The sequence below is a fragment of the Daucus carota genome, chromosome 4, assembly GCF_001625215.2.
Source record: "Daucus carota subsp. sativus chromosome 4, DH1 v3.0, whole genome shotgun sequence".
Taxonomy (NCBI): Eukaryota; Viridiplantae; Streptophyta; class Magnoliopsida; order Apiales; family Apiaceae; genus Daucus; species Daucus carota.
The window spans coordinates 15,624,129-15,651,080 of record NC_030384.2 but is presented as its reverse complement, the minus strand read 5'-3'; the positions used below and the strand labels follow the sequence as shown (position 1 = coordinate 15,651,080).

Here is a 26,952-nt window from a genome sequence, read left to right as displayed (position 1 = left end):
CTATGTGACTATTGGTGATGATAGACAATGGTGGCAAGTCATAGAAACGTTTTGTAATGGTGGTAAAAGGTTCATTATTACGATTTGGGTGAAAATGATGGTCATATACGTTGCATATATGTGTGTATATATATTTATATTCGCGAGATATGCTATATATAAATTAGTGATATGTTATGTACAAATTAGTGATTTCTGTAGTTAAAAATAGTGATAAAAAACTGTCCAGAAACTGGTTTTTAGTTTTTAGGCTAATTTGGTTTCTATTGGAGTAGGACTCTATATATATATATAGGGGTTTGTTCAAATACAAACCAACTTTATCATAAAAACCTAAAAACCAATTTCAAAACTAAACAAATATCCCCCCAAACTCTTAAAAACTAACAATATCACCCCCCTAGCTTTGCCATCAACTTCCCCAAACTTACACTTTCCACCCCGCCACGTCACCACGCCACGTCAGCGCAGGGGGTCCCCCCACTGCTGACGTGGCACTGCCACGTCAGCACTGGGTCACACCCACTGCTGACGTGGCACTGCCACGTCATCTGCCACGTCAGCACCTGCTGACGTGGCACTGCCACGTCATCTGCCACGTCAGCAGTGGGCTGACCCAGTGCTGACGTGGCAGCTGATGTGGCAGTGCCTCGTCAGCAGGTGCTGACGTGGCAGATGATGTCAGCAGTGGACCCCCCCCGGAAAAATAAAAAAATAAAAAATAAAAAGATTGGAGTGCTCATAGCAAAAATGGGAGTGGAAATAGTGGTTTTTAGGTTTGTATGAGAGTGTGGTTTGTAGTGGAATAAGCCCCTATATATATATATATTACTAATTAAATACAAACTAAAGACAAACCAATGCGATTAAGTAGAATGATAAGGGTTTTGGGACTGAGAATAAATTATGAACGACAAACATGTGTGTGTGTGTGTGTGTGTGTGTGTGTGTGTGTTCTGTGGAGACCATAATTGTTTAGAGTATTGGAATCCTGCATCTTGGCTCTTCATTTATCTTAAATCTAACAGCTGTTATAATTTTATTTTATAATTAAAAAACAAGATGAGTAGTATACATATGTTTGTATACTAACATTGTATAAAAAGTTTATAACAGTTACTTTGAAAGAGGACCGTCAATCAGCAAGCCGTTTCTCGAGTAAAACTAGTCTATCATTGTGTTTATTTACAAAATTTCTCCCAGTTCTTCTCCTCGATGTTGTAGTGGTTCTCGTTACTTCTGACTTGTGCCTCGACTATTATTTTCTAGACTTTCTTCCGACATTGTTTTGCACTCCCCGGACTTACATCTTTCGTTGTAGTTCTGCAATTTATGCTGGCATTGTTCTGCACTAGTTTTGCTTTACAGTACTTATCATGAAGATTTTTGGATTTGATTTGGTAGAGAAAGTTTAGGAGGATAATTACTTATAATTGTCAATTCAATATAATACTACAGGATTTTGATTGAGCAAAAACAAGACAATATACTATAGTTATGAAATAAATGGAAATACCACTTGTCCTTCAGATCTACTGTTCATTATTGCTTTAATCTAAGAGTAAATTGCACTTTGGTGGCTTGTACTATTTCAAATTTGCACATTAGTGACCGACCTTTAAAAGTCATCAATTGTGTTGCTGAACTTATTTTTTTTAACGATTTAAGGGCTCCGCATAATATCCGTTAAAACGAAGTAACGGTCGTCAAGGGTATTTTAGGGAACTATTTTTGCAACAAGCTCATGGCAGATGACAAAGTCCACTTTAATCATTTTGTCCCTTCTGACTTGAATCCTTTTCATGACTGCTTTATGAATCTCTCTGAGCATGGTTATGCTTTATGACTGTATTTTCAAAATCAAACTCTTCCTGATCATCAGGATTCCCCTCAGTTGGCATATTGACAGGAGGTGCTGGATTGTTCTTTGCAGGTGCTTCATTAGGAGTTGGTTCAACAAATTCAACATCCGAATCTCTACAGGGCTCTGTACTTAATTGTGCCATAGTGGGGACATAAATCTCCATATACTTATCCTCCTCATATATAAGCTCACACATGGTCATTAGCTCCTCATCAGTATCTAGTGCAAAACTACCCCTATCGAATGTAGTGCTGGGTAGCTTATACCACAGTTGGTGAAATCCAAACTCAATAACCTCTTTCAACATACTATATATCTCAATTATGCTGATCTGATCAGCATTACAGAAGTCAAAGTAATCTACCGTACCTCACACACAACTCCTAGGGTTATCCACCCAATTGCTCCCATGATATATTTTTAGGGTAAAATCATCGGGTTCTGCAAATGTAGAGTACATAGAAACAATTTAATTTAAAATAAACTGCACTATACACTGATTAAACTAAGAGTAACTTCACTTTAGTGGATTACTAATTTGAAAAAAATTGATTTTATAATGAACGAATCTTAGACAATGTAAAAACCCTAAATTTTAAAAACCCACAATCAGCATCTTCCATTTTGATAGTATAAAGCAATTGCAGGTCAATAATACTAAACAGCTAGCCACTAACAACAACAAACACTGAAAATATGGATTTCATATGCTACAAAGAAGAAAGAATGAAGAGATTACCACTGTAATCGGGGCACTGTCGAGGATGATACACATCAGCATCCTCTTTAAGACGCCGGAACCAACTCATCTTCGTAAGCAGAAATTTCTTCAATTCGTCCTCGTTCTTGCTTCTCAAAAGGGAAGAGACGTTTCGTTTTTAATTTGGAGGGAAATAAGAGGAGGAGGAGATATGTATTGATCATGTTGATTAGAATGTTGAGATTCTAGTAGATGTTTATTTATACATTACTCTAAATATTTCAATATCAATTTTTTTGCTCAATCATTGTATGAGCATTTAATTATTAGTTTTATTATATGTTACAAAATGTAATGAGATTATGATTTTTTTTAAAGATGCCATTTTTTGAGATGGAGATTCTTAAAAATGTTCGCTGAATATAATAAAATAATAAATATTAAAATACACGTGTACACTTAACTGAATATTGACACATGTGTCGTGCTTACAATTATGCTTACCTTATGATATATTCAATTTTTTATTATTTTATATATATGGGTTATAATTTTTTTCAAAATAAAGATTCAATTAGATATTCGACTATAAATCTAATTTTATTCATTTTTCGTATGTGCTTATATTGCACTTATCTTATATAAGATTCATTTAAGTGTTCAAGTGCAAGATTCACTACTACCGCCATCACTTGCAACCATGATTTGCTTTTCACCGTTTGTCACCATAACTTGCCACTACTAATGACTATCTACCACTATCACACACCTCATCTCGTCATTAATTTGTTACCATCATAGACATTTTACAACTATAATTCATCATCAATAATCGACCACCAAAACCAATCATAAGTAGATTTCTTACGTGAACTCGTGGGTTTACCCAGTGCGCACCCAAAGGTAGCGGCTGCGGGTTCCTACGTTAAAAAATAAAAAAAATAAAAACTGATGATTTCACTACATAAAATAGTGATTAACAACATAGAAACTAATGATTTCTATAGTTATAAACAGTGATTAAAAGTATGTTTTCTAGTTTTCAGAATAAAATTAGTTTCTATTTCATCATTTGTTTGTTTGTATTTCCAACTCTGCCGACAAAGACCAAATCGAACTGAGAACCGAACATTTTAAAATTAAAAAAAATAAGAACCAGGTATAGATCGGCTCCTTCAAATTTCTAACCACCCTAAACAACTTCTTTACAAAACTAACCACCTTTTTTTTCACTTCACAAAACTGACCACCCTAATTCATTCACTCCTCGGGCGAACATAAAATTAAAGGGCTTTATATGTTCGCCCCTTCCTCGGGCGAACATCACAAAAAAATATATATATGTTCGCCCTTCCCTCGGGCGAACATACAAGGACTCTAAACTCCTCATACAAGGACCTGCACCACCTGCAGCTGTGTCGGAGTTTGAGTCTCCAAAGTTGTATATATGGCTGGTATTTTACAGTCTTGAGAATCTGTAGCCGCACCCTTCACTTGCAAAATTAATATAAATGCATACAAAATTCTGAGGAACAACATTTTGTTGAGGGAGCACACATGCTTTTGCCATTTATATATTGTATCCACATCTATCAAAACCTTGTTTAACCGGTGTTACAAAAATGGGGAATCGGACCAAATCGGTTGAGCTACCGATTCAGGGATTAATCGGAAATCGGGGATTAATCGAAAGGATTAATCGGTGTGAAAATCGGATTTATTTTAATATAAAAATATTATTTAATATTTAGTTATTATTATATTAGCTATTTAGTAACTAATATATTTGCTATATTCATAAACTTTATAATTACTCATATTTAAAGTAATATGGTATTTTAATTCTAATAATTTATCACATATACTTCGATTAAGAAATATATATAAGGATTAATCGGATTTCAAAAATCGGATCGGTGGCCAACCTTGCAGGGGATTAATCGGTGTGGAAAAATTTAATTTATAAATAATAAATTCAAATTTTCAATTAAATAAAATTTGAAAAAAAATTCAATTTTTTTTTAAAATACTAGCTTATAGCCCGTGCAAGGCACGAGAGCTTTTTAATTATTTAGAAATTTTTTAAATATATTTTAAATGGTGTGGAAAAATTTAATTTATAAATAATAAATTAAAATTTTCAATTAAATAAAATTTGAAAAAAAAATTCAATTTATAAATTGAAAATTTTAATTTATTATTTATAAATTAAATTTTTCCACACCGATTAATCCCCTGCAAGGTTGGCCACCGATCCGATTTTTGAAATCCGATTAATCCTTATATATATTTCTTAATCGAAGTATATGTGATAAATTATTAGAATTAAAATACCATATTACTTTAAATATGAGTAATTATAAAGTTTATGAATATAGCAAATATATTAGTTACTAAATAGCTAATATAATAATAACTAAATATTAAATAATATTTTTATATTAAAATAAATCCGATTTTCACACCGATTAATCCTTTCGATTAATCCCCGATTTCCGATTAATCCCTGAATCGGTAGCTCAACCGATTTAGTCCGATTCCCCATTTTTGTAACACCGGTTAAACAAGGTTTTGATAGATGTGGATACAATATATAAATGGCAAAAGCATGTGTGCTCCCTCAACAAAATGTTGTTCCTCAGAATTTTGTATGCATTTATATTAATTTTGCAAGTGAAGGGTGCGGCTACAGATTCTCAAGACTGTAAAATACCAGCCATATATACAACTTTGGAGACTCAAACTCCGACACAGCTGCAGGTGGTGCAGGTCCTTGTATGAGGAGTTTAGAGTCCTTGTATGTTCGCCCGAGGGAAGGGCGAACATATATATATTTTTTTGTGATGTTCGCCCGAGGAAGGGGCGAACATATAAAGCCCTTTAATTTTATGTTCGCCCGAGGAGTGAATGAATTAGGGTGGTCAGTTTTGTGAAGTGAAAAAAAAGGTGGTTAGTTTTGTAAAGAAGTTGTTTAGGGTGGTTAGAAATTTGAAGGAGCCGGTATAGATCCTTATAGTACATGACAAATGATTCAAATTTTCGGTTTAGTTCGGTTCAATTTCGGGTCTGTAGCAGACAAATACTCGGCTTCTTGTTACAGGATCAAATGGGAGAGAGTGTACTAGATAGTTATACAAATGATTTGTTTTACATGATCACAAACCACGTCTACTGAACCACGGTGATCAGCCCCACAGACAACTAAATCCCCTAACCGCCTCAACTGAAACAATATAAATGCCGTCCCACTTACCGCTCAATTTCATTTCAATTTCTTCAAACCTTCACTTCCACTCTCTCAACACTTCACAACAAACCTATACACAATATATACATACACATCACTCTCTCTCGCTTGAAAACCCTAGAAATCTCTATTTCTCGTTTAGGTACATTTCTCGCAATAGCGATTCGAGCAGTGCGATCTGTAATCGAAAGGATCGGAGTAGATTAATCGAGTTTCGTATCTGATTGCGCAATGAATAAGCTTGCAGGATTGCCAGGATTGAAGAGTCTCGACAAGTTTCGGGCGTATTCCGGTGCGGGAGTTGCCAAGACGTTTTCGAATTGTCCGAGGCCTTCGGATTCGATTTCGCTTGGGAGTTTTGCTAATTTGAAGCTCACTGCAGGTCTGTCTCACAATTTCATTCATTATATGTATATGTCTGTTATATTAGTATGTGAATATGTATATGTATCGCTAATTTGAAGTGAATTGAAGTTTAATACAGCTTTTTTGTAACAATTTCCTAAAATGTGTGTGTATAGCTTAATTGAAGCTCTCTGCAGGTTTTTGAAGATTTCCTTGCTTTTACATATACATTTATGTCTGTGTGTGTGCGTATTTGTAGAGATGATTTGAAGCTCACAGCAGGCTTTTTTCGTAATTTTCTTCCTTGTGTGTGTGGTGAAGAGTGGAGGTTGTTAATTTGATTTATACTGAAACATGTTAATTTATGCTAATTATGCAGAGAAATTGGTGAAGGAGCAAGCTTCGGCTAAAACTGATCTTGACTTGGCGGTATGTTGTTGTCAGTATCCTCTTCTTTCTGAGATATGTAAATGTATATTCGCACTCAAAGATATTGCTGTTAGGCTGCTCATTTCAGGCATAATAGTAAAAAAAAACTAATCATTTATTAGAAGTTGATGAAATTACTATTTTATGTGGCTAGAATTATGATTTGACTGAGAAAATTGCAGAACTGTAAGCTGAAGAAATTGTCAGAGCACATTTCTGTTCTGGAAGCTAAGTTGCAGAATGCTTTTAATGAAAATGCAAAGCTTAAAGTGAAGCAGAAAGAGGATGAAAAGCTTTGGAGAGGACTGGAGTCTAAATTTTCTTCTACCAAGGCTTTATGTGATCAGTTATCTGAAACATTGCAACATTTAGCAGCACAGGTTCAGGAAGGTATAAAAATTTACTCGTTAATTAGTACACATATATTTATGCATTTTGGATAAGTTTCATGTTAGTCATTGTTGAAAAATGCATTTACAGCTGAGAAAGACAAAGTATATTTTGAAAACAAGTTGGCTGCATCAGATGCTGATCTTGATAGATTAAATGATCAAATGAAGTCTTTGTCATTGAAGCTGGAATTTTCGAATGACACTATCAGAAACCGTAAGTTACTCAATGATTATACTTACATAGGATTTTTTAAAGGTGTACTTTCTTACTAGGGATGCAGATAAGATTTATTTGTTTATGAATAGGATATGTTGTTACAAAATAAGTTCACGAATGGATGCAGGTGAAAAGGAACTGCAAGAATTAAGCATTCAGAGAGAGGAAAGAGAGAAAAGTTTTGTAGATGAGCAAAGCAGATTCTGTAGCCTCATTGAGGAAAGAGGTAACTCTTCTGATCTGTGGACTATGAAATCCAATTATAATACAAAGATCTATTTGTTGGGTGTGATCAATTCTGTTTGCTGACACACAAAATATTATCTTTAAAGCTTAAGATTGTAGATAGTATCCCAGTGATAGATGTTACATAGTGTAATTTATTACTAGAATCTAAAATAACCTGTTGAACATATGTAATAAAACTTGTTGATTTTACCTTTTTGTATCAGCAGTATCAAAGTTGTAGCATAGTGCAAATACAGATGCAATGAAACCTATTTTATTCAGATTTTTGTACCAGAAATATTAGAGTTGTAGTTCTGATGTAATGTTTTTGGGTCTTCTGGATTCATATTAAGGTGGCCTTGTAGGCTTCTACACATGACATATGAGAAGTAAAAATCCTTACATATGTAAGTATTCATAAGGATTTTATCGTAATGTTCCTCTTACATCCATCCTTGTAAACAGTAGTAAGCTCTGTACCTGGTTCCTAAACTCACCAAGTCAGTAGAACTTGGTTCCCTGTATTTATGTGGTTGAGATTATGATTGAGTTGAAAAAAATGAATTTGTATATTGACTCCAGAGTTTTAAAAACATTTTTGTGCAACAATTTATTTGAAGGTAACTGACGTAATGGTATTTTGAACTCCTCATATTTACAAATAATGTTGTGTAACAATTCATTTAATCCTTTATAGCCTATGAAGTCAAAAATCGTCTCTTAAAAGATACTCTAGTCTTCTTAGTAGGTCATTAGACGGTAGCTGCTTATGATTCCAGGGGCTATTTTTTGGTGGAACTGATTAAGAAACCAATGACTATAGTCTATATAGGAGAGAGACCCTATGATGTTGTATACACCAATAAACCTTTACACATCATACTTCGTGAGCACTTTGCTCATTTGATTATAACCTATAAGACTGTCATATTATTTCACAACCAGGGTGTGAAATAGGAAATTGTTTATGCTCGACAAGCATTTCTTTTAGTATGGGATTTATAATATGTTTAAAATGTTTATCAACTTGATAAAGGTAATTTTCCAATAGAGAACATGGACCAATGATGATCTTATAGAGATCGGTTTTTCAAGCACATCCATCAAATGCATAAGATAGAATTGAATGGGCAAAACCATTACTGCTTACTATGCTCTTTCATCAAATTACCTTAAATTTATAATAGAAAAGTCATTGACTCATTACTAAACATCAGCATCAATATTCTCCGCGGCTTGCAAGAAGTAATATCAGTTATTAAGTTAGAAACATCTTGATCAACTTTGCAGATAATAGAGTGTGTTTCTACTTGCTATTATCTACTTGTAACCAATTTAAGAATTTTTACGGTCAACTGTGGCCACCAACTTGCACTTTTATGTTGCTGTACTCATTGATAAATATGTTCTGTAGTAAAGGTTCATATGATTTTAAACACTTATTTCACATTGTATATGCAGGTGTTCAGATTAAAAGGCTTGAAGAAACTATAGTTAATAAAGGATCTGACTTGGTGAACTTGAATCATAACTTCGAAAGTCTGCAACTCGAGTTCAAATTAAAGGAAGATGACTTGAACAATTTGAGTTGTTCTAAGGAGAAATTGGAAAAGGAGAAGATTGATCTTCTATCATGCAACCAAAGGTTTGCCTATAAATTGGACAGGGCACTGGGGGAGATTAAGAACCTTGAAAATCTTGTCAATATACTGTCTGTGAGCTTGACTGATTTAGATAACCAGAGCCTGACCATTTCAGATAACTTCAAGCAGCTCAGCACTTCATTCAATATTTGCTTTAAGTTGGCACAGGAGGGAAGGGACCTTCGCATCCAGAGCTCTCAAAATAAATATGATCAGCTTCATGATCGCTTTGTACATGCTACATCAGAGAAAGATGTATTGTATTTGGTCAATCAAGACTTGAGAAATAAGGTCATTGATTTCGAGAAAGAGCGAGAATTCACAATGGTACAACATGCAGAAGAGTGCCGCTTAGTGGAAGAGAGATTTCTAGCTCTAGAAACCAAAGCTGAAGGTCTTCTTTCTAGGAAGAATGACATGGAGTCGTTAATTGCTGAATTGGAGGAGAAACTTAACAGCACAGCCGAAAATGCTCAATTATCTGAGAAAAGAATGGTGAATTCAAATAACTCATCTATATTGTAGGTTATGCTTCTGTGCTTAACCTCTTATTACTTGATTCGCAGCAAGAGTCATTGTTGAAGATATCAGAACTAGAATTTGAATATAAAGATAATTGTGAAAAACTGCAAGCAGAGATACTGAAAAAAGAAGAAGATATAGACATCCTCAAAAAGGAGATAGAGAAGCATGAACAGAGTTTAGAGTCACAGGAGAAAAAGGTAAATCAGTTTGAGGTTATATCGGAAGAGAGAGATGGACTTATTCAGAAGTACAAGGAAAAAGAAAAAGAGCTAGAAGATGAAAATGCCAAGGTCCTTCAAACTACTTTACTTTCCTAATTCTTGCATTTTCATGAAATATTTTGAATGCACTTTTAATATACTATTTGTTTTCAGATTCAAGAGTTGCTGGTTAGGGCTGAAAGTAACCTTGCAGAAGCCAAGAAGCAGCATGAACAGATGTTAGAAAGTAAACAATTAGAATTATCAAGGCACTTAAAGGAGATTTCTCAAAAAAATGATCAGGTCCAGCCCTCTATCTTTATTTAAATGCCTAAGGGTTTTTCTTCTTTGTTATACTGACAATATCCAGTGGAGTTCGATTAGGCAATTAATGACATTCGGAGAAAGTATGAGGTGGAGAAGCTCGAGAGTATCAAAATTGAAAAAGAAAAGGTCTGTCTTTAACCCTATGTTGTTATCTGGCTCTGTGAAATTTGACTAACCAAATGCACCCCCAGGCAAGTAAAGCTATTGAAGAAATGCAAGCACAATGTGACCAGAAGCTTGCAGAATGCAAGGAGGTATCAGAGCAATACTCAAAGCGAATACAAGAAGAACAAGCTGGTTTGGTATGCAACTCTGTATTAAAGAGGGATGCTTCAGAAAATTTTATGGTTGATGAAGTGTTACTTGTGTTGAGTGAAGTAATTTTATGCTTATAATATCTCATATGTATCAATGGTTAAATACTGCCTCTCTTGTTATTCTTCTTCTTTTACTTTGTTAATCTATTTAGTTCTGTATTATTTGTACATCTTTACACCAAAGAACTCATACATGAAACGAAATTTTATTTATGGGTGTGTACTATACCATTTTGACAGAGCCCAAAAACAATGTTATGACTCTTTGTACAGCAATAGATGATGCCCTCCTATGTTCGATCACTTGTAAATTACCTAGGCCATTATTATTGGTGGTATCTAGTCCTGGTATATCGGCTTAGTTGTTCACATGTTGCTTGAATGTTGTACTAAGTTTCTAAGTTAAATGTATTTTACTGATATTTCTATTTCTAGTGCTATTTAAATGAAATCCTTATAATTTTTTGGTATGCCTATCTTGTAGATTTCTCGAATCCAACAGGAGCATGATGAAAAGGAAACGAACCTCATATACAAGCACAGCGAACAGCTAAAATATGCTAATATTCAAGCTGAAAATGAATTAAGGGAGGTAAGGGACTCAGTAAATTAATAACAGGGTTGTCAGCTTGTGAAATTTTGTACATAGAATAACTAATGATTCCTTGATATATTCAGAAGACAATGTCAATGAGAAAAGAACATGATGCCCAATTAAGAGCTTTGAGGGATCAGCATAAAGACGAGTGTAGGCAACTCCAGGAAGAATTAGATGTCCAGAGAACCAAAGTACTTTGTCATTCTGGCTCTTTATAAGTTAATGTATTGAACACTATTAACATGATTTGTAACTATGACAGGAAGAGAGGCAGAGGGCTTTATTACAGTTACAGTGGAAAGTAATGAGCGACCACCCTCAGGAGGATCAAGAAGTAGAATCTAAAAAGGTTTGCTTCATATCTGTAGATAACTGATAAATTAATAGACAGTTATTCCCTGCTTTCCTCTTTGCATATGAGTTGTGAGCATGAGTATGTTGTGTGCATGTCAGGTTTTTCACGCATAAAAGAAGCCTTATTTGTTTGAATGTATTCTCTTGCTAATTACTCTTAAAAACAAGTGACTTGATTGATTGCAACATAATTTTTACGTTTTACAACCTCATAAGCAACGGCATAATTACATTTCTCTTAGTTATTGTATACACCCAAAATTATATGACTCAACTTGCGTAAGTAATTGAATAGGAACATGTGACTTTACTGTTGCCGTGAAGAATTCCTTGTCCCAGTTTATATCCATATATCCCAATGACGCAATCAAATCAAATTTTGTTTACAGTAGAATCATATTCATGCGTATCTTGTTTCATCTCCATCCTCATAGTGAAACATAGGTAGTGTCGGTCTTTGATTAATAAATTATGATGGTAAAACCATAGGCAACAGTTCACGGCCCAGCTATTTGTTCAGTATCCTCCTCCAACTAGTTTCCTGCATCACTTATGTATTGTTTCGTTAAGCCTCTGCAAATGCTCCTTGTTAAATAAGAGGATTTTCGATCATAAGTATAGTACAGTGTACGTATGAACCCATCACCCATCTATATTTTTTCTCAGTTTCATACTGTAGTTAATATTTTCAAACCCCATAGGCGACTCTCTGTATCAGTTTCATCATTAAGGTCCTAACAGAGTTGTACTTGGATATATTGTGCACTTCTTCTGTACAGAATGAGCATGGTTGATTATTGGAGTCGCAATTATTGTTTTGTTATGGCAACTGAGTGTGAAAGTGAACCCATTAAAGTACTCGTATATTTCTGTCTTATTATGAGCTCTTAAAGTGATTACTGCGATGGCTTTTTATATAAATGCACATTATTTCCTAAAAAATGTAATCACTTGGTGAGATCATAACATGACAGAATTATTCCATTCCGGCGAGCAAGATAAGAAATTCTCATAGTGGCAAAAGTGGACAGCGCGTTGTTGTCAGAGAAGAAGAACAGGAGGAGGTCTGTGTGTTTGCTCTTATATAGTCAACTGATAGTTTGTCAACTTATCTTCAAATTTTGACTGTAAAATGTCCGGTGGTATAATCTTTGTGGCAGGATTCACCTTACTTGAGGGAAACACAAACTCCGGTTTCAAACATACTGAAGAGAACGAAGAATGAGAATACAGGAAGCATGAGGAGTATTCCCAAACATAGTAAAAAGGTTTTTTAGTTGTGTATTTAATTAATTTTTTCTGAACGCAGAAGTGTGACTATTTATTTGTCATCTTTTTTGTGGCTTAGTGTTTATAAAATTTGAGTGTGTAAACTGTAAAGGCTGAATATGTTTCGTACTGGAAACTGGAAAGAGAAAACCACATTCACAGAGTAAAAGCAAGGAAGAGCCAGCCAATCTTTAGTTTCTTGTCTTTGATATCAATTCAGTAGACTCATAACTTTCTGTAAATTCCTATGTCATATCAGGTAACTCGACGAGAATACGAGATTGAAACAACAAATGGAAGGACAATAACAAAAAGAAGAAGAACAAAAAGTACTGTCATGTTTGAGGTATGTATTAATAGCAAAGAGTCATAACTGTTTGCACCTAAAGCCATCAACAAAATATGATGTTTGGTGGATTTAATGCACGTATCTACTAAAATCTCGCAATTTTCTGTGTTACTAGGATCCAGAAAAGAACAGGAGCAGGAGCACGAGGACTACAAAAGCAAATACTCCCAGAAATGTTGTCAAAGTAAGTATAATTTTTGTATTTTCATCGTTAGAATTTACAAATTGAATCTTAATGGTTTATACTTTTTTTACTCATATCATTTGCTAATTAAAAGAGTTCTTCCTCTTATTGGTACATAATACCTGTGAGAGAAAAAATACATGTCAGCTTTTTAATGGCTGTAAAAATTGGAGAGAGCACTTGTGTGCATGCATCATATGTGTGATAACAACATGCTCCTGTTTCAGGAAAAGACATTAAGGAACAGCTAGCATGACCTCTTAATTATTATATGGTTTGGCAAACAAAAACGTGAATTTTTATTACTTGATAATCTTGCACTTTATACTGTAAGCACTTCAAGCCCAATGTATCAAATCTGCAGGGAATCAAGGGAGGTGGACTCCAGAAGCCTTCAAATATAGGTGATCTGTTCTCAGAAGGATCTCTGAATCCATATGCAGATGATCCTTATGCATTTGATTAAGGTATCAATAGTTCTGTATCCATCTTTTGTCAAAATAACAAAACAAATCTTCATTTCCCTGGTCTATTTACATCCAGGAAACTTATATCAATAGTTTGATCCATTCCATCTCCATCCAGGAAACTCACATTTTTTGGTTTTTATGCTACTTGATGTAACATAGAAATGAATGTGTGTGGGGCAAAATGAACAAGCGTGGCAGTTACTGTCACTTTTGCTGATAAACATTGGATTAGAAGTCATCAGATATTCAGATACATACACATTTACTATAAGATTTTAGTTAGTCCAATTATGGGCCTATGGTTTAGTTTATTCTGGTCACTTCCGTTCTCTCATTTTGTTCATTGCAGCTTTTACATCTTCAGTATGGTACAACTTCTAAGATGCATGCATCCGTCGAAATAGAAATTATATATTACTATTTATTGTTTTGATGGAGCCATCATAAAAAGTTGTTTGCATCCATTTGTAATACATTCTTCTGCATTATAACAACTTAAATTCATATTTAAAACTGTAATTTTTTTATTTTTTTAAATTTCAGGTGATATGCATTTTCAGGAAGTTGGACCAGATACACGCTTCTCACTTCCTCCTGTCGTCATACTTGTGTTTCTTACTTGATCCTTTTAGGTGGTGCACTTTTCCTTTGCATACATAACTGCACCATGTAAATATAAGAAAGGCTTCAGTTTCTATTTCTAAACTCTCTCGTTCAAAGCCCGGTGAACAAGCTGTATATGAAAATGAAGGACATATTTGTGATGTTATTAACTACTGCATTACTATATTGACACTGCAGCTGGTAACACAGAATCGGAAGTTGGTTTTAGTTGCTACAGCTCGTCTTTGTAGTATATCTTAAGAGCCTGTATTGGTGCGTCGATAGTATCGATCTATATTAGATATATTTAGATATTAGCGGTTAGCTATTAGCGGATTGAATTAGATATTTTGATTAACTGATTGAAATAGATGTTTTGACTAGCGGATTGGATTAGCAGTTTATTGTGAAACTGTTTCGAAAATAGCTGTCAACTTTTTGTGACACATATCAAAACCTCTATCCCAAAAAACACCTCAAAGTAGCTTTTTGAGAATTAGTTTTTCGAGCCAAAACCTCAATTTCAATCCGTTAACTATCAAACACTAGCATTATCGGATTGAAATGGTCAAACTTGTAAATCATCCCAAAATTCTGAGAGAAGTGAATATTATATTATTCAAAATAGTATGAAGAATAGTTATGATTATACAATTCTTAAAAATGAGTAATGAAGTTGGCAAAGGAGATATGGGATCGAAATGAAATGAGGAATGAAGTTGGGGGGATCACAATGCCTGATTACAAGGAAACGTCTGCGCAGAACCTTGAAACGCGTGTGCAGAACCTTGAAACAATTCGATCAATATGGTCCGTATATTTTTACATTTACATAATAATTTAGGAAAAAATTGAAAACAGTTAAGAGAAGAAATTGCTGCAATAATGTCAAGTGCGATTATAATCAGGAAGTTGTCATCAAGCTCTCTTTATACTTGGATACATGAAACAGTACGAGGAGGCAAATAAGTTACATTGTGCAGACAAATTAACAACGCCAAACATAAATCACAACACATAAGACCTCTCGACAACCACTAAACTCTTACTGGAATATTAGCTTGAGGGTGAACCCGGACAGCTTGTCCCTGGACTGGGTGTTTGCGTTATTTCAATCCCTTTTACATTCACTCCGATACACCTTAACTCGTTCATGTGAGGACTACATGCCTTCTGTGATGCTCGTGGGCTAAATGCAGGGTTTTGATCCTCTTGTGAAGTTATGGTGGAACTTGTTACTTTTGGGATCTGTGTCCTACGAATCTCACCACCACTTCTTGTTACGATTTCATCCTGAATTTCCCCGCTAACAATCTGAGCAGTCCTTGTTTCCGTATGTTCACCCTGCAAGTAGGCAACTGATTCATGATTCCAAGCCTCTATATTACAAGACCTGTCTACTACATACCAGAAGAGATGAAAGCTACCAAACTATATAGACTGAAGATCAGTCAAGTACAGTAACTGTGAAGTAAGAAATCATAGTGGGCGTTTGGATTAAGGTTGGGAATGGGAATCGGGAATGACAATGGAGGGTATAGGAACGGGTTAATGGGAAAAGGAATAGATGGAAACCCAAGGGGTGGGAAGAGTATGATTTAACCACCTAAAAGAATTGGGCATTCCATGCAACCAAATAACTAATCTAAACACTTATGCATGAGATTGAGGTTCTGATTCCCATCAACCAGCCTCAATAACCTTGAACAGAACACCCTCATAGTCTTATGACCGTTATAGGACATTTAGAAATCATAGTCTTATGACTGTTATAGGACATTTCGGCATCGAATAAGAACATATATAAATGATCAAGAAGAATAGATGAGAGATTTTCGAGATTTAGAAATGAGAAGATGACAGAACATTTGACACTAATCATTTCATAACCATACAAAATGAGAACAATCAGAGTATATACTAGTGCTAACCACCAGCTTACAGATCCATGTCTAACAGAAATAACAGCTTTTGCTGGCAAAACACTACTTGACATATTTTCTGTTTTTAAACTCCCTTGACAATGAGGGGTCAAGTTAAGAAATCTACATGCTCACACCGACTCCTTTTTAAGCCTCAAGTAACCATTTCAGACACTCGGTTCTCTGACATGAGTATAAATACTCAGCCCTTTGTTTTAGGCGAAAAACATACAAAGTTCTTAAAAATTGCAGAGTCCAACACTTAAACACATGTCTATGTAGGACAGATCCAGCTGAGTGCAGGTAACATAGTTTTTATGGATAAATTAGTGATAAATATACATGTGGGGAGCATAAATGTGGTTGTACTTGTACAATTTGACACTGGAATGGAAATAACTCAGCAATTTAAACAAAATCCATAAAATACCCAGACTTTTAACACGTTGAAGCATATTTACAGGTATAGCAAAATCACAAGAAGTTTAGAAGACTTACTCCAAAGGACATGGTAAAAGTAATAGCAGGAGCTTCTTCATATTCTGCGGCATCCAGATCTTGAAGATGAGCTCCTTTGAAAAGTTTGGGCAGCATATACTGCCTCACGGGAACAAGGAGCATGATCAATAGTGGGAATAGAACACCAGCTATGGGAAACCAGGTTATGCCAAAACACAGGAGCAAGTACAGTGTCTGAAGCATGGTGAAGCCCATAATTGTTTTGAAAGGTACTGTTTCGACAAATGTTGCATGATATTCTTCCAACACCCTGACAAGTAAATGATGGAGCAAAGATTGCGATAAAAATTAAGGAAATATAGAACAAAAATTCTGATTATATAATTTAGTAACTCATGGTAAATCTAAACTTGATTATGCAAATTTGGGAATAAAATTTGAGTTCTAAAATGAAAGGCAAAGCTCAAGTGAAATGTGAGGCATATTTTTCCATCCATAAGCTCATCCTTCCTACGAATGTGCACAAAACATACTTGTATCTTCGACTTGGAGCTGTGAAGAGCAAAAGTATCCTCTCCCAGAACTGATTTCCAGGTAAGCTTTCGATAGCCATAAACGCAAAATAGCCCCAAAGTACTGAAGTAGGAATCATCTTCAGAAGAGGCATGGCTGCTAAACAACAAAGTACCAAAACAGCTTGAAGCAGATTACTGAGGCGTTGCTCCTTGACTTCAACAGGTAAAAGATCATCAATGTCCTTATTCACATCAAACACCGTCTCATCATCTGGTGCATTAAGGTATCCAGTGCTCAACGCAAGTTGAACAGTAGATTCCTTCAGCTCTTTAAGCCCCTGTTAGAAGACATTGTATTATAGCAGGGTTTCCGAGGTACAGTATATTCTAATTAATGAGCATGTACAAGTATTTACCAAACAAGACGGAGTCTGGTAGACTAGTGGAGTTTGCATATGTTCGTAAGCTTCTTGCATGTTGTGGTACAACTGGCCCAGGTTGCAATTCTTACTAATGCTCTTCTTAGCTGCAGAGACAAGCTTATTCCGGAGAAGCTGTTCAATGTAACATTACACATTAGTTTCTCTATAGATTAATATCAGAATGCAGTGTGTTTCCTAGGAAATAGGTCGATAAACAAAATGGAGATACTGTATACATTATAAAGCCTGCAAATTGTTTTGTGGACTAGAATATATATTGTGTTTCGTAAGTCTAAAATGTTTTACTATACAGATTATACTATGAACCCTTTAAGTTTTTCATGTTACTCAGAGGCATGTATTACCCACACAAATAAAATCAACTCTTAAGTAATTTGAATTGTTTTCTTCAGACACACATCATACCTGATGTTTTAAAGTGGCTAAGCTTTTTGTATGCATTGGGGATTGTGGTATTACTCCATTGGAGGGTGGAATGCCAATAAGCCCACACAATATGACCTGGTCAAGTAATAAATGAGAGTGGAAACTTGAAATCTAGCACAAATGACACACCAATTGACTGTTTAGTGGCCACCAAAATTAATTCTAAGATCAAGAGGTTACCAAGAATCCTAAAAGAAGGAGGTCATAATGATATGAAGAAGGCTTTTTCAGATTAAACTCCTTCTGCTGAGCAAGCTGAGATGCAATACTGTGATCAAAGTAATAAAGCACAGCAATCATGGTTGCTGGAACAAATGCTCCAACAATATATATAGGAGGTACATTCAGCATATCCTGCAAACCGATCACATTATGATTTTCAAGCAAAAGAATTGAATAGAACCCTCTTCCAAAGTAAAGTGAGCAAGTAAAGAGATAGTTTTGAAGTAATGTAAAAAGAATAAGAAAAACCTTCATAACCATCCAGTTTGAGTAAGCACCAGTAGACCATGGATTTGGACTTACAAGCCTCCTTGGTATACCTTTTGGGACATCATTAGCTGGAATGTAAGAGACAGCCGTCCACACCAGCACCATAAGTGGCACACCATAATCAGCAATGAATCCACGTAACCAACCTTAAAAGCATATTTGAAATTTAGAAACTAAAAATTTTAGATGTCAAATGGGGGAAGATGACTATTAAAGTTACTCGTACTTACCAGCAAAACTAACGATAATAACAATATTAACATAATCATGTGAATGAGTGATTGACGAAACAATACTGTGATATGTGACAATATAGAGGATGGAGGGAGGCTGGAAGATAACATAGAGCAAGAAAGAAGATGAATGCATACTAGTTATAGGTGAAACAATTTATTATAAAATGAGTTGTCAAATAGATAAGGACTGCTGAACTATTTAAAGACTAATGTCATGGAATATGATACAAAGTTGTCAATAGACAGGATCATCTATCAAAAACTCTTAAGGTATGTTCACTAACTTATAGGTCACCAAAAAAAATACAAACAAGTCCTAATGATAGACTTTACATGTCTACTTCGTAAGATAATTAACAAACCTGATCCATAGAGCCATGATCTAGCTTTGCGGCTCCTTAATGCTGTGAGAAGAAGGCCAAAGGACAGAAACAAAGCAAACATTCCATTTCCAAAGCGCCATGAAGGTAGAAGAGCAGCCTGGTTGGGATTTTCTCTACTTGGTATGCGAAATTCATCCACCACTCCCTACAAAATTTTGCTAAAGATGTTATTATGCTCGAATTGCAAGTAAAACAATTACATAGTACGTTTGTACATTGGTCATCAAGGATTCTGGATGCAGAAAATTATGATGCAAAGCCTTAGGAAATAGAAATTTTTCTTAACAAGCTGAGATGTTCTCCAGAAAAATTATTGATAATCCAACTAGATTGTGGGAATTTTTGAGAAACATTTGGTAGTTTGGGGGCTGTACAGATTTCCTGGAATTGCAGGAGAGATATAAGATGATAAACTTAAATTTTAAAATAAACTATATAAGTATCTTAATAGTACCAACACATTGGAACACTGAAGCAGACCTTATATACCTATGAGATTTGGCCTAAAATGTTAAAGGTAACCTAACTTATGAAAGAAGATAATTGTGTTTTGAAACAATAATATGCAATCTATTGTTCAGAAATCTGAAGACAGTTGTTACTTCGAATTAAGGAAAAATCATAGATTCTACCAAAAGATAAAGGCAGCTGCGTGTATAAAGCATTCTTACTCGAATAGCCTCTTGCATAAAGAGCATTGCAATCAGAAGGCCAAATAATTCTCCAGCCAGACGGGTAAATCTATTGATTATAGAGCAGGCACCCAAAATGGCTAAAGTGAACAGCAAAAGGGCAGTCCAAACACAGACCCTGTAAACAATGACACCAAGAAGCTTATGAATATGGCCAGCTTGAAAGCATATGGTTTAAGTCGGGTCAGTAGATACCATGCTGTCCATGCTAGGAAAAGCTCCTGACCCAAATCCTTTCTATCTTTTGCAAACTTGAACATGAATGTGTACATTAAGACTGTTGGCTCAGCTACACCAAGTATGAGTAGTGGTTGCCCTCCAAGAATAGAATGAATTATTCCACACAGTGATGTTGATGCAAGAGTTTGCACCGCAGTTAGAGTTCCATCTGCAGCAATATTAAAATTAAACTTCTCTCAGTCATAGACAAAATAACTAATGTCACACAAAAAATAAGCCTTAGAAGTTATCTCACTAGTATCTCTCTCAAGCTGCTCCCCAAAAGATATTACTGGGATTGCTGAAGCAAAAAATATGTATGTTGTTGGGGCCAAGATTCTGGTCAATAAAAGCTCAACATGATCATACACTTTCAATACGCAGTACTTTCATAATCATTCCTATGTATGCTTATAGCAGTAACTTCAGTAACTTTGTGTACTCAGAGAATTATATATAGTTAAATTTTAACAATCATAAAGCACGTACACTTGAGCATGAGAGACTCGAGGTGTTGCTGTTGAGCTATGTGGAAATCACATACCTGATTCCTGCACGAAGACCACCCGTCCAGTCTTGTTTGTAGCATAACAGCCTATTCTGGATATCATTCTTGATCCCACGTAGTGGAACGAATGTTTCTTCCATTATATATATACGAATTTCTCCAAGGGAAGAAAGGGACTTTTTTTTTCACCTTTGAAATCAACTACAGCACTAAAGATCTGAGATAAGCTAAAAATGACACACTTGTAGGTTTTGACTCAGGGGTTTCGAGAGGTCATTATAACGGTAACTATATGTTCATAAGTATGTGCACAAAGTAAGAGATAGCTTGATCATTATTTTCAACGTATAAATGGACCTGGGGGAGGGCCATGAATTAGAGTGTACAAGTACTGGACATGATTTTAGTTCAACTTCATTAAAAATAATTGTGTTATATCCTTAAAAGAATGACAAAAGAATATTTTCTAATTATCACTAATCTGATCAAGATTGTAATTTTCCTACTTGAATATCATATCTTAGCAGACCTGGAAGATACTAACGAATTATATTCATCAGTGATCAACGTACTCAGTTTAACAAAACGCTACAAGAATCCCCATCAATTGCAACATCAACTAACGGTTAAGGTGACAACACTTAAGATCCATCACCTAACCACAATTCTTATGTTTTTTAACATTTACGAAAATCTAACTAAAGGAACCAACCACATAGTTTATAAATCAGTTACATGACTTGAACTTTATGTTCTTAATACGAAATCTTTGAACAACTAAGAATTCAAAAAACCAAAATGGCCGCACAAGTTTAACGAAACCCCATTTATCAAAATGTAATTACAGAGGTTTAAAACAAATGGGATCAGTTAAACACAAGAAATCCTTGAATATTCTCCCAAAATGAGACCCCTAAAACAATTATGGATCCATAGTTACAACAAGAAATGAGCATGGACTACGCAGACATAAGAATTGAGTAATAGCAGTGCATGACAGTTACATTATCAAAAAAATACAGGCCAATTAAGAAACAGACACTTAACAAACAACAAACAGAAGTGTACTTAGCTTGCTTTACTAGTGAACTTAAACACAAACATGTAAGACTCAAAAATGTGGATCTTTTTAGAAATTAGAAAGAACAGGAACGGGAGAGAGTTATGAGTGATGAGGTGTGAGAAGAGATGAGTAGATTTAAATAACTCTGTTTTGGTGGTGCAAACTGCTGAAACAAACACATAAGTGTGATAATGCTTGTGAGTTGTGACATAAAAGTATGCAATAATAGTATCAAATACTAGAAATGTTGGTTACATCACTGTCTGTCCAATGCTTGTACTAAAATAAATGGAGTATTGTTATAATTTATGCATCAAAGCCGTCCAACGGTTTTTTCCACTATTAGTATATCCTGATGTCCGTATGCAAGGGACTCGGACCCCCATAAATAAGGCGGACATGAATTTTATTTATTTTATTTCTTGCAAAGTGTATATACACTATTTTGTTTGATTTCCATTAACAAGAATATTTCCCAAACAAAAAACCAGTAAAATATCTGCATCAAAGATACCACAGGAGAAAAGTCTAGTTTAAGATATGGGCATTATACCAAAATATTGATGTGTATACTTTTTGGTTTAGTGGATTGATTTAATATCACTATAGTATGCTGATGAAAGTATATATATTGCATAACAGTTCAGCTTGTTGAGCAACTGTGGCAGTAAAGTGGTGCAGAGATGATTAGAAAAAAGGTCAGAATTGGAACAAAGTTGGAATCTATCTTGTTAGAACTAGATTTGGTGCCTTTACAGTATGTCCAGATCTTCTAGTATATATTGGGAACTATTTAAGGTTCTTTTTTTTTTTTTTTTGCTTTTTCTGGAGACATGTATAAATGAACAATGAAGGATGATCAGTGCAAACTCAAGAAAGTAGGCCATGAACAAAGAGTTTGGAGTTCTGACAATCATATGTAGTAGTATACTACTAATTATATTAAACTCAGGGCCGGCTCAAGAAACTTTGGCCCTTAGACGAATCATAAATATGAGGCATAATTTTTAGGGAATTTATCCTAAATACTATTTTTTTAATCTTATTTCTATTTTTACTACCACAATTAATAATATTTTTACTTTTACTATCTCTTTTAAACCCATGTACTTTTATTATCACACATACCTTAGAGTTAGTATATTTTTTTAAAAATACGATAGTGGGAATAGTGGGTTTAGAGCGGTGGTTGGGAGTTGAGTGTTTCTGGGGTTTACTCGCTGCGAGAACGTCTCTCTTCTTCAATACCGTCTCCCTTGTTCAATTTCTGACGATCTCATCAGCGAATTAAGCTTTGTGATTCTCACTGCTGCTCTGTTTTGTTGTTTAATATGGTGAAGCTTTGCCTTCTCACTCCTGAGTTGTTGTGAATTTTGTGTTTAATATGATATGTTCGATTTGTTCGATTTTTGTATTTTAAAACCCTAAATATCTTACTTTTGGATAACTTGTTGCTAAATAGCTTGTTAGGTTTGAATGAAGTTGCATGTGTATACGTGTTTAATTTTGTATATATCAGTTGGGGAATGTTATAACCTCCAAATCTCTTTATTTATGATGTAATGTCGTTGTTTGTAGATTTGAACTGTATAATGGGTAGTATAAGAAATAGATAGTTGTGTTCTTGATTACTGAGAGTTTTATCTTTTTCAAGCAACAAATCTGTTTATATGTTATGTGATGTTGCATATTAGGTTTATAAGTTGCATGTTGGGTGACTAAATTGAGGTGAATATGAGTTAACTAAGTTGCAGATGAAGTTGCGTTTTAGGCCAATATTTCCACTGTTGCGACTGCTGATTTAGAATTTAGTTGCTTTTGGTTAGGTGGCCCTGCAGTGGCACTCATTACATATTAGGATCATTGTGACAGTTGATTAAGTTGATCAGAAGGTTGCATATTAGGATGTTAAGTTGTAGATGAAGTTGCATTTTAGGCCAATATTTCTACTGCTCAGGCTACTGATTTAAGATTTATTTGTTTTTGGTTAGGTGGTCCCGCGGGGGCACTTATTGCATTTTAGGATCATTGTTAAAATTGATTAAGTTGATCAGAAGTTTGGATATTAGGATGTTAAGTTGCATAGAATGTTGCTGATGTTGAATCAACATTATAATGCTAATATGCAACAAGGAATCAAGTAGAACTACTAAAAATGTTTATAATGTAACTTAAACAATTGTTTGTCACAAATTATTTATGCATACACGAGGCCATTCTGAAATATATTGTTTGTTATATATTGTTGATTTTGGTTGATTGCTCAAATTGTATTATAATATTCCTGTTTATATAAAATGTCCTCTTATTCTTTTGTGCATCATGTTGATGTGTTCTTATACCATTTAAGGAAGAGATTGCTAGAGTTATGATGGGCGATGGCATTTGTTATAATACTCATTGGGTTTGGTTGCTCATGTCCAGTTTTCAGTATTCATTCGAGAGCAAAAACATTGGTTTCTTGGAAGACTTCGTTTTGCAAATAGGGAAGTTCATGTGTACAACACCCTAAAATGTGATGGCGTGAAGGAGATTCTTGTAAAACATCTGCGTCCATTTTTTAAGTTACTGCTTTACTATATGAGAATTACTAGTTTCTACAAACGTGATGATATTGACTTCTCATCCAAGGCTTATTTGAACAAGTCAGATGCGGATCGTTTTGGACTGGTATTGCATCATGACTGCGTTAAGTCATCATCTATGTAAGTCACATGACTATTTAAGTTTGTTAAATTTTTTAAAACTTGTATAATTATAGTATGTTATATTTGTTGCAGTGATATTGGTATATACATGGTTTCGTTTGTTGAGTATCCTTGCTGATTAGAAGGAAATTCCCCAAGCACACTTGGATATTGTGCCCATAGAAGCAGACTTGCTTTCCTATTTTACTCATATAACATGGCAAAGTAGATATATAGTTACGAGAGCGAGGGAGAGGACACAAAAAGAGATGAGAAGGCGATAAAGACTCCAACAAAAAAAGAGAAAGACTAGATCTTTGAAATGAATTGCTTGTGTTAATTCTTTTTTTGTGCCACCAAGTAATTGAAAGGAACTGTGTAATAGTGGTTAGGGATGTAACATAATTCGATATGATTGGAATTAGGAATTATGTAAATGATATGGTTTGAAAAGTTATTATTTGGTTCGTTTACGATATTTTAATTGTATTCAGTTGTTAGTTGCATATCAGGGCACTAAGTTGCATATAATTTTTTTATATCATATTACTGAGTTTCATAATATGTTGCATGTTAGGTTGTCAAGTTGCATATTAAAATATAAATTGTCAAAGTTACTGAAGTTGCATATATATATATATATATATATATATATATATATATATATATATATATATATAATAAGTTGCATATAATGTTGCATATTGGATTATTAAGTTGCATAGTAGTAACTTTAACAATTTACGATTATAAGTGGGTACTAAGTTGCATATAATGTTGCATATGATTTATTGTGTTGCATGTATGTAGGTTTATACATTCTTACAAGGAATATCATGCCAGTGCATGATAAGACTGAATTCATTTGAATTATTGACACCACAGGGGCTCTTAATGAAGATGCACTTTAAATTTTAGAAATAGAGTAAAGTTGATCACAAGGTTGCAAATTAGGTTGATATTTGCATATAGTGTAGCTTTCAGCGTTGCTAATGTTTAGCGGACATTATAATGCTAATATGCAACAAAAACCAACTTCAAATGCAACTGAAAGTCACTTGATACCTTGACCTCAAAGTCAAATATATAAAACTAATAGTTCTACTCCGTGTACTTAAAACGACAATTATGTCTTTGCTTTATAAAAAACAACCAATGTAATCATATAAAGTAACTAATTCAAGCAACTCTGAGTGGAGGATTTCGATTCTTCTATTATGTTCGTATTGATTGCAACTCCCGAATTTGACTTGTTCATATCATTTTGCATTTATCTCCCAAAAAGTTTTGCATCTTTTTTTTGGTCTGCGCACTCTTACTCGTACTTGTGAAGGATATAGTGTCATTGACTTGATATTTTCGGGTACTTCCCACGTGTCTTCGTGACCAACAGGGAACACTGTCTCTTCATATGCATGAATCATTGCTTCCTTTGTGAAATATGGTGAACAATAATCATATGGATCATGATTAGCCTTTTGTAAAACAGCAATTTCATGAGCACAAGTAAGTTGGTCCAGTTGAAACCTATTGCATGTACAGGTTCTCACACCAATATCAACTATAGCTTTTCTATAACCATTCTGAAATTCAAACAAAATATCATTTGCCCGATGCACCTGTACACATATGAATATATAAGTCACTGCCTCTCAATACTCAATACATTAAAAAAATCTAAACTATAAAATTTTACAGTCAAATTAATGGAGTACATGTAATTGCCTTCAATGTATTTCTAAATCCTGATTGCAACTTCAATGAGTGCCCCTGCGGTGCCATCTAACCAGAAGTAACTAAATCCTAAATCAGCAACTAAATCAACTTTGAAAACAACCGAATTAACATGTTAGTTGGGATGCAATATAACTAAATCACAAAAACCACTACTGAATCAAAATAAATTGTAACTCAAAACTAACAAGTTCAACAACAACCACTAGTCCAAATTTAAACACAAGTAAAAAATGATGAACTCTTGTGTTATTGGCTGCAAAATTCATAATCTTATATATCATGGTTGGTCAACCAAAAGAAACCTCAATTGCAACTGAAATCAACCGATTTGTAACAATCAACTAAATACAAAAATGGACATAAACCTGCTCAAAACTAAAAGTAAATTCAACTAGCATCATGAATTTAATCAGATTAAACTTCAATTGCAACTCAGAGTAACATTCGAATAAACATAAACTGCAACACAAACTTTTGAAATCAACAATAACATATACAAAACTACTGTAATCTCAAAACTGAAAATCATACTCAAACCTGGAATCAGGCAATACATAGCATTCAACTTTAATTTCAAATAAAATCTACATAATCAAATTGATATCATATGTTTTAAGTCCTCAATTGCAACTAGAATTGAAATTAGAAAACTAGATTATACCTTGTTAAAGCGTTTTGATGCTAGTTGATGATGACGGAGTGCGGGAGTGAAGTGTACAGATGTTTGGAGCGGAAGTGCTGGAGTGGGCTTCTATTGGGCTCAAAAGACTTAACGTATATTTGAAAATGAAGAGATACAGGAGGTATATTTGCAAATAAAACATATCGTTACATTTTTTGTGAAATATATATATATATATATATATATATATATATATATATATATATATATATACTCAAATGAGAACC

General features: G+C 34.4%; 3 protein-coding genes across 4 annotated transcripts; 1 reads left to right on the top strand and 2 right to left on the bottom strand.

Annotated features, from left to right (window-relative positions):
- Positions 1 to 5,653: 5,653 nt before the first annotated feature.
- On the top strand, positions 5,654 to 14,616 carry LOC108192297 (synaptonemal complex protein 1). Its single transcript, XM_017372427.2, has 19 exons — positions 5,654 to 6,193; positions 6,536 to 6,585; positions 6,768 to 6,975; positions 7,066 to 7,191; positions 7,322 to 7,420; positions 8,884 to 9,560; positions 9,632 to 9,880; positions 9,965 to 10,093; positions 10,175 to 10,243; positions 10,309 to 10,419; positions 10,919 to 11,026; positions 11,113 to 11,223; positions 11,295 to 11,381; positions 12,361 to 12,450; positions 12,547 to 12,654; positions 12,915 to 13,001; positions 13,120 to 13,188; positions 13,553 to 13,655; positions 14,202 to 14,616. Exons 1-18 carry the CDS (start codon positions 6,043 to 6,045, stop codon positions 13,652 to 13,654), a joined length of 2,631 nt encoding a protein of 876 aa, XP_017227916.1. The 5' UTR covers positions 5,654 to 6,042; the 3' UTR covers position 13,655; positions 14,202 to 14,616.
- A 523-nt stretch (positions 14,617 to 15,139) lies between these two features.
- LOC108192256 (boron transporter 1) lies at positions 15,140 to 21,804 on the bottom strand. Of its 2 annotated transcripts, none has more exons than XM_017372373.2 (12): positions 20,593 to 21,804; positions 20,305 to 20,387; positions 20,025 to 20,217; positions 19,809 to 19,947; positions 19,117 to 19,282; positions 18,498 to 18,664; positions 18,207 to 18,380; positions 18,006 to 18,101; positions 17,574 to 17,711; positions 17,176 to 17,495; positions 16,682 to 16,952; positions 15,140 to 15,605 (listed from the first exon to the last, which is right to left on the bottom strand). In XM_017372373.2, exons 1-12 carry the CDS (start codon positions 20,694 to 20,696, stop codon positions 15,318 to 15,320), a joined length of 2,139 nt encoding a protein of 712 aa, XP_017227862.1. In that variant the 5' UTR covers positions 20,697 to 21,804; the 3' UTR covers positions 15,140 to 15,317. The 2 variants fall into 2 exon arrangements, with proteins under 2 accessions (XP_017227862.1, XP_063948720.1); XM_064092650.1 differs by having other exon boundaries at positions 18,498 to 18,614; positions 19,118 to 19,282; positions 20,593 to 20,835.
- Positions 21,805 to 25,565: 3,761 nt separating this feature from the next.
- On the bottom strand, positions 25,566 to 26,088 carry LOC108203468 (uncharacterized). Its single transcript, XM_017372412.1, has 2 exons — positions 26,032 to 26,088; positions 25,566 to 25,925 (listed from the first exon to the last, which is right to left on the bottom strand). Exons 1-2 carry the CDS (start codon positions 26,086 to 26,088, stop codon positions 25,566 to 25,568), a joined length of 417 nt encoding a protein of 138 aa, XP_017227901.1.
- Between the last annotated feature and the right edge of the window lie 864 nt (positions 26,089 to 26,952).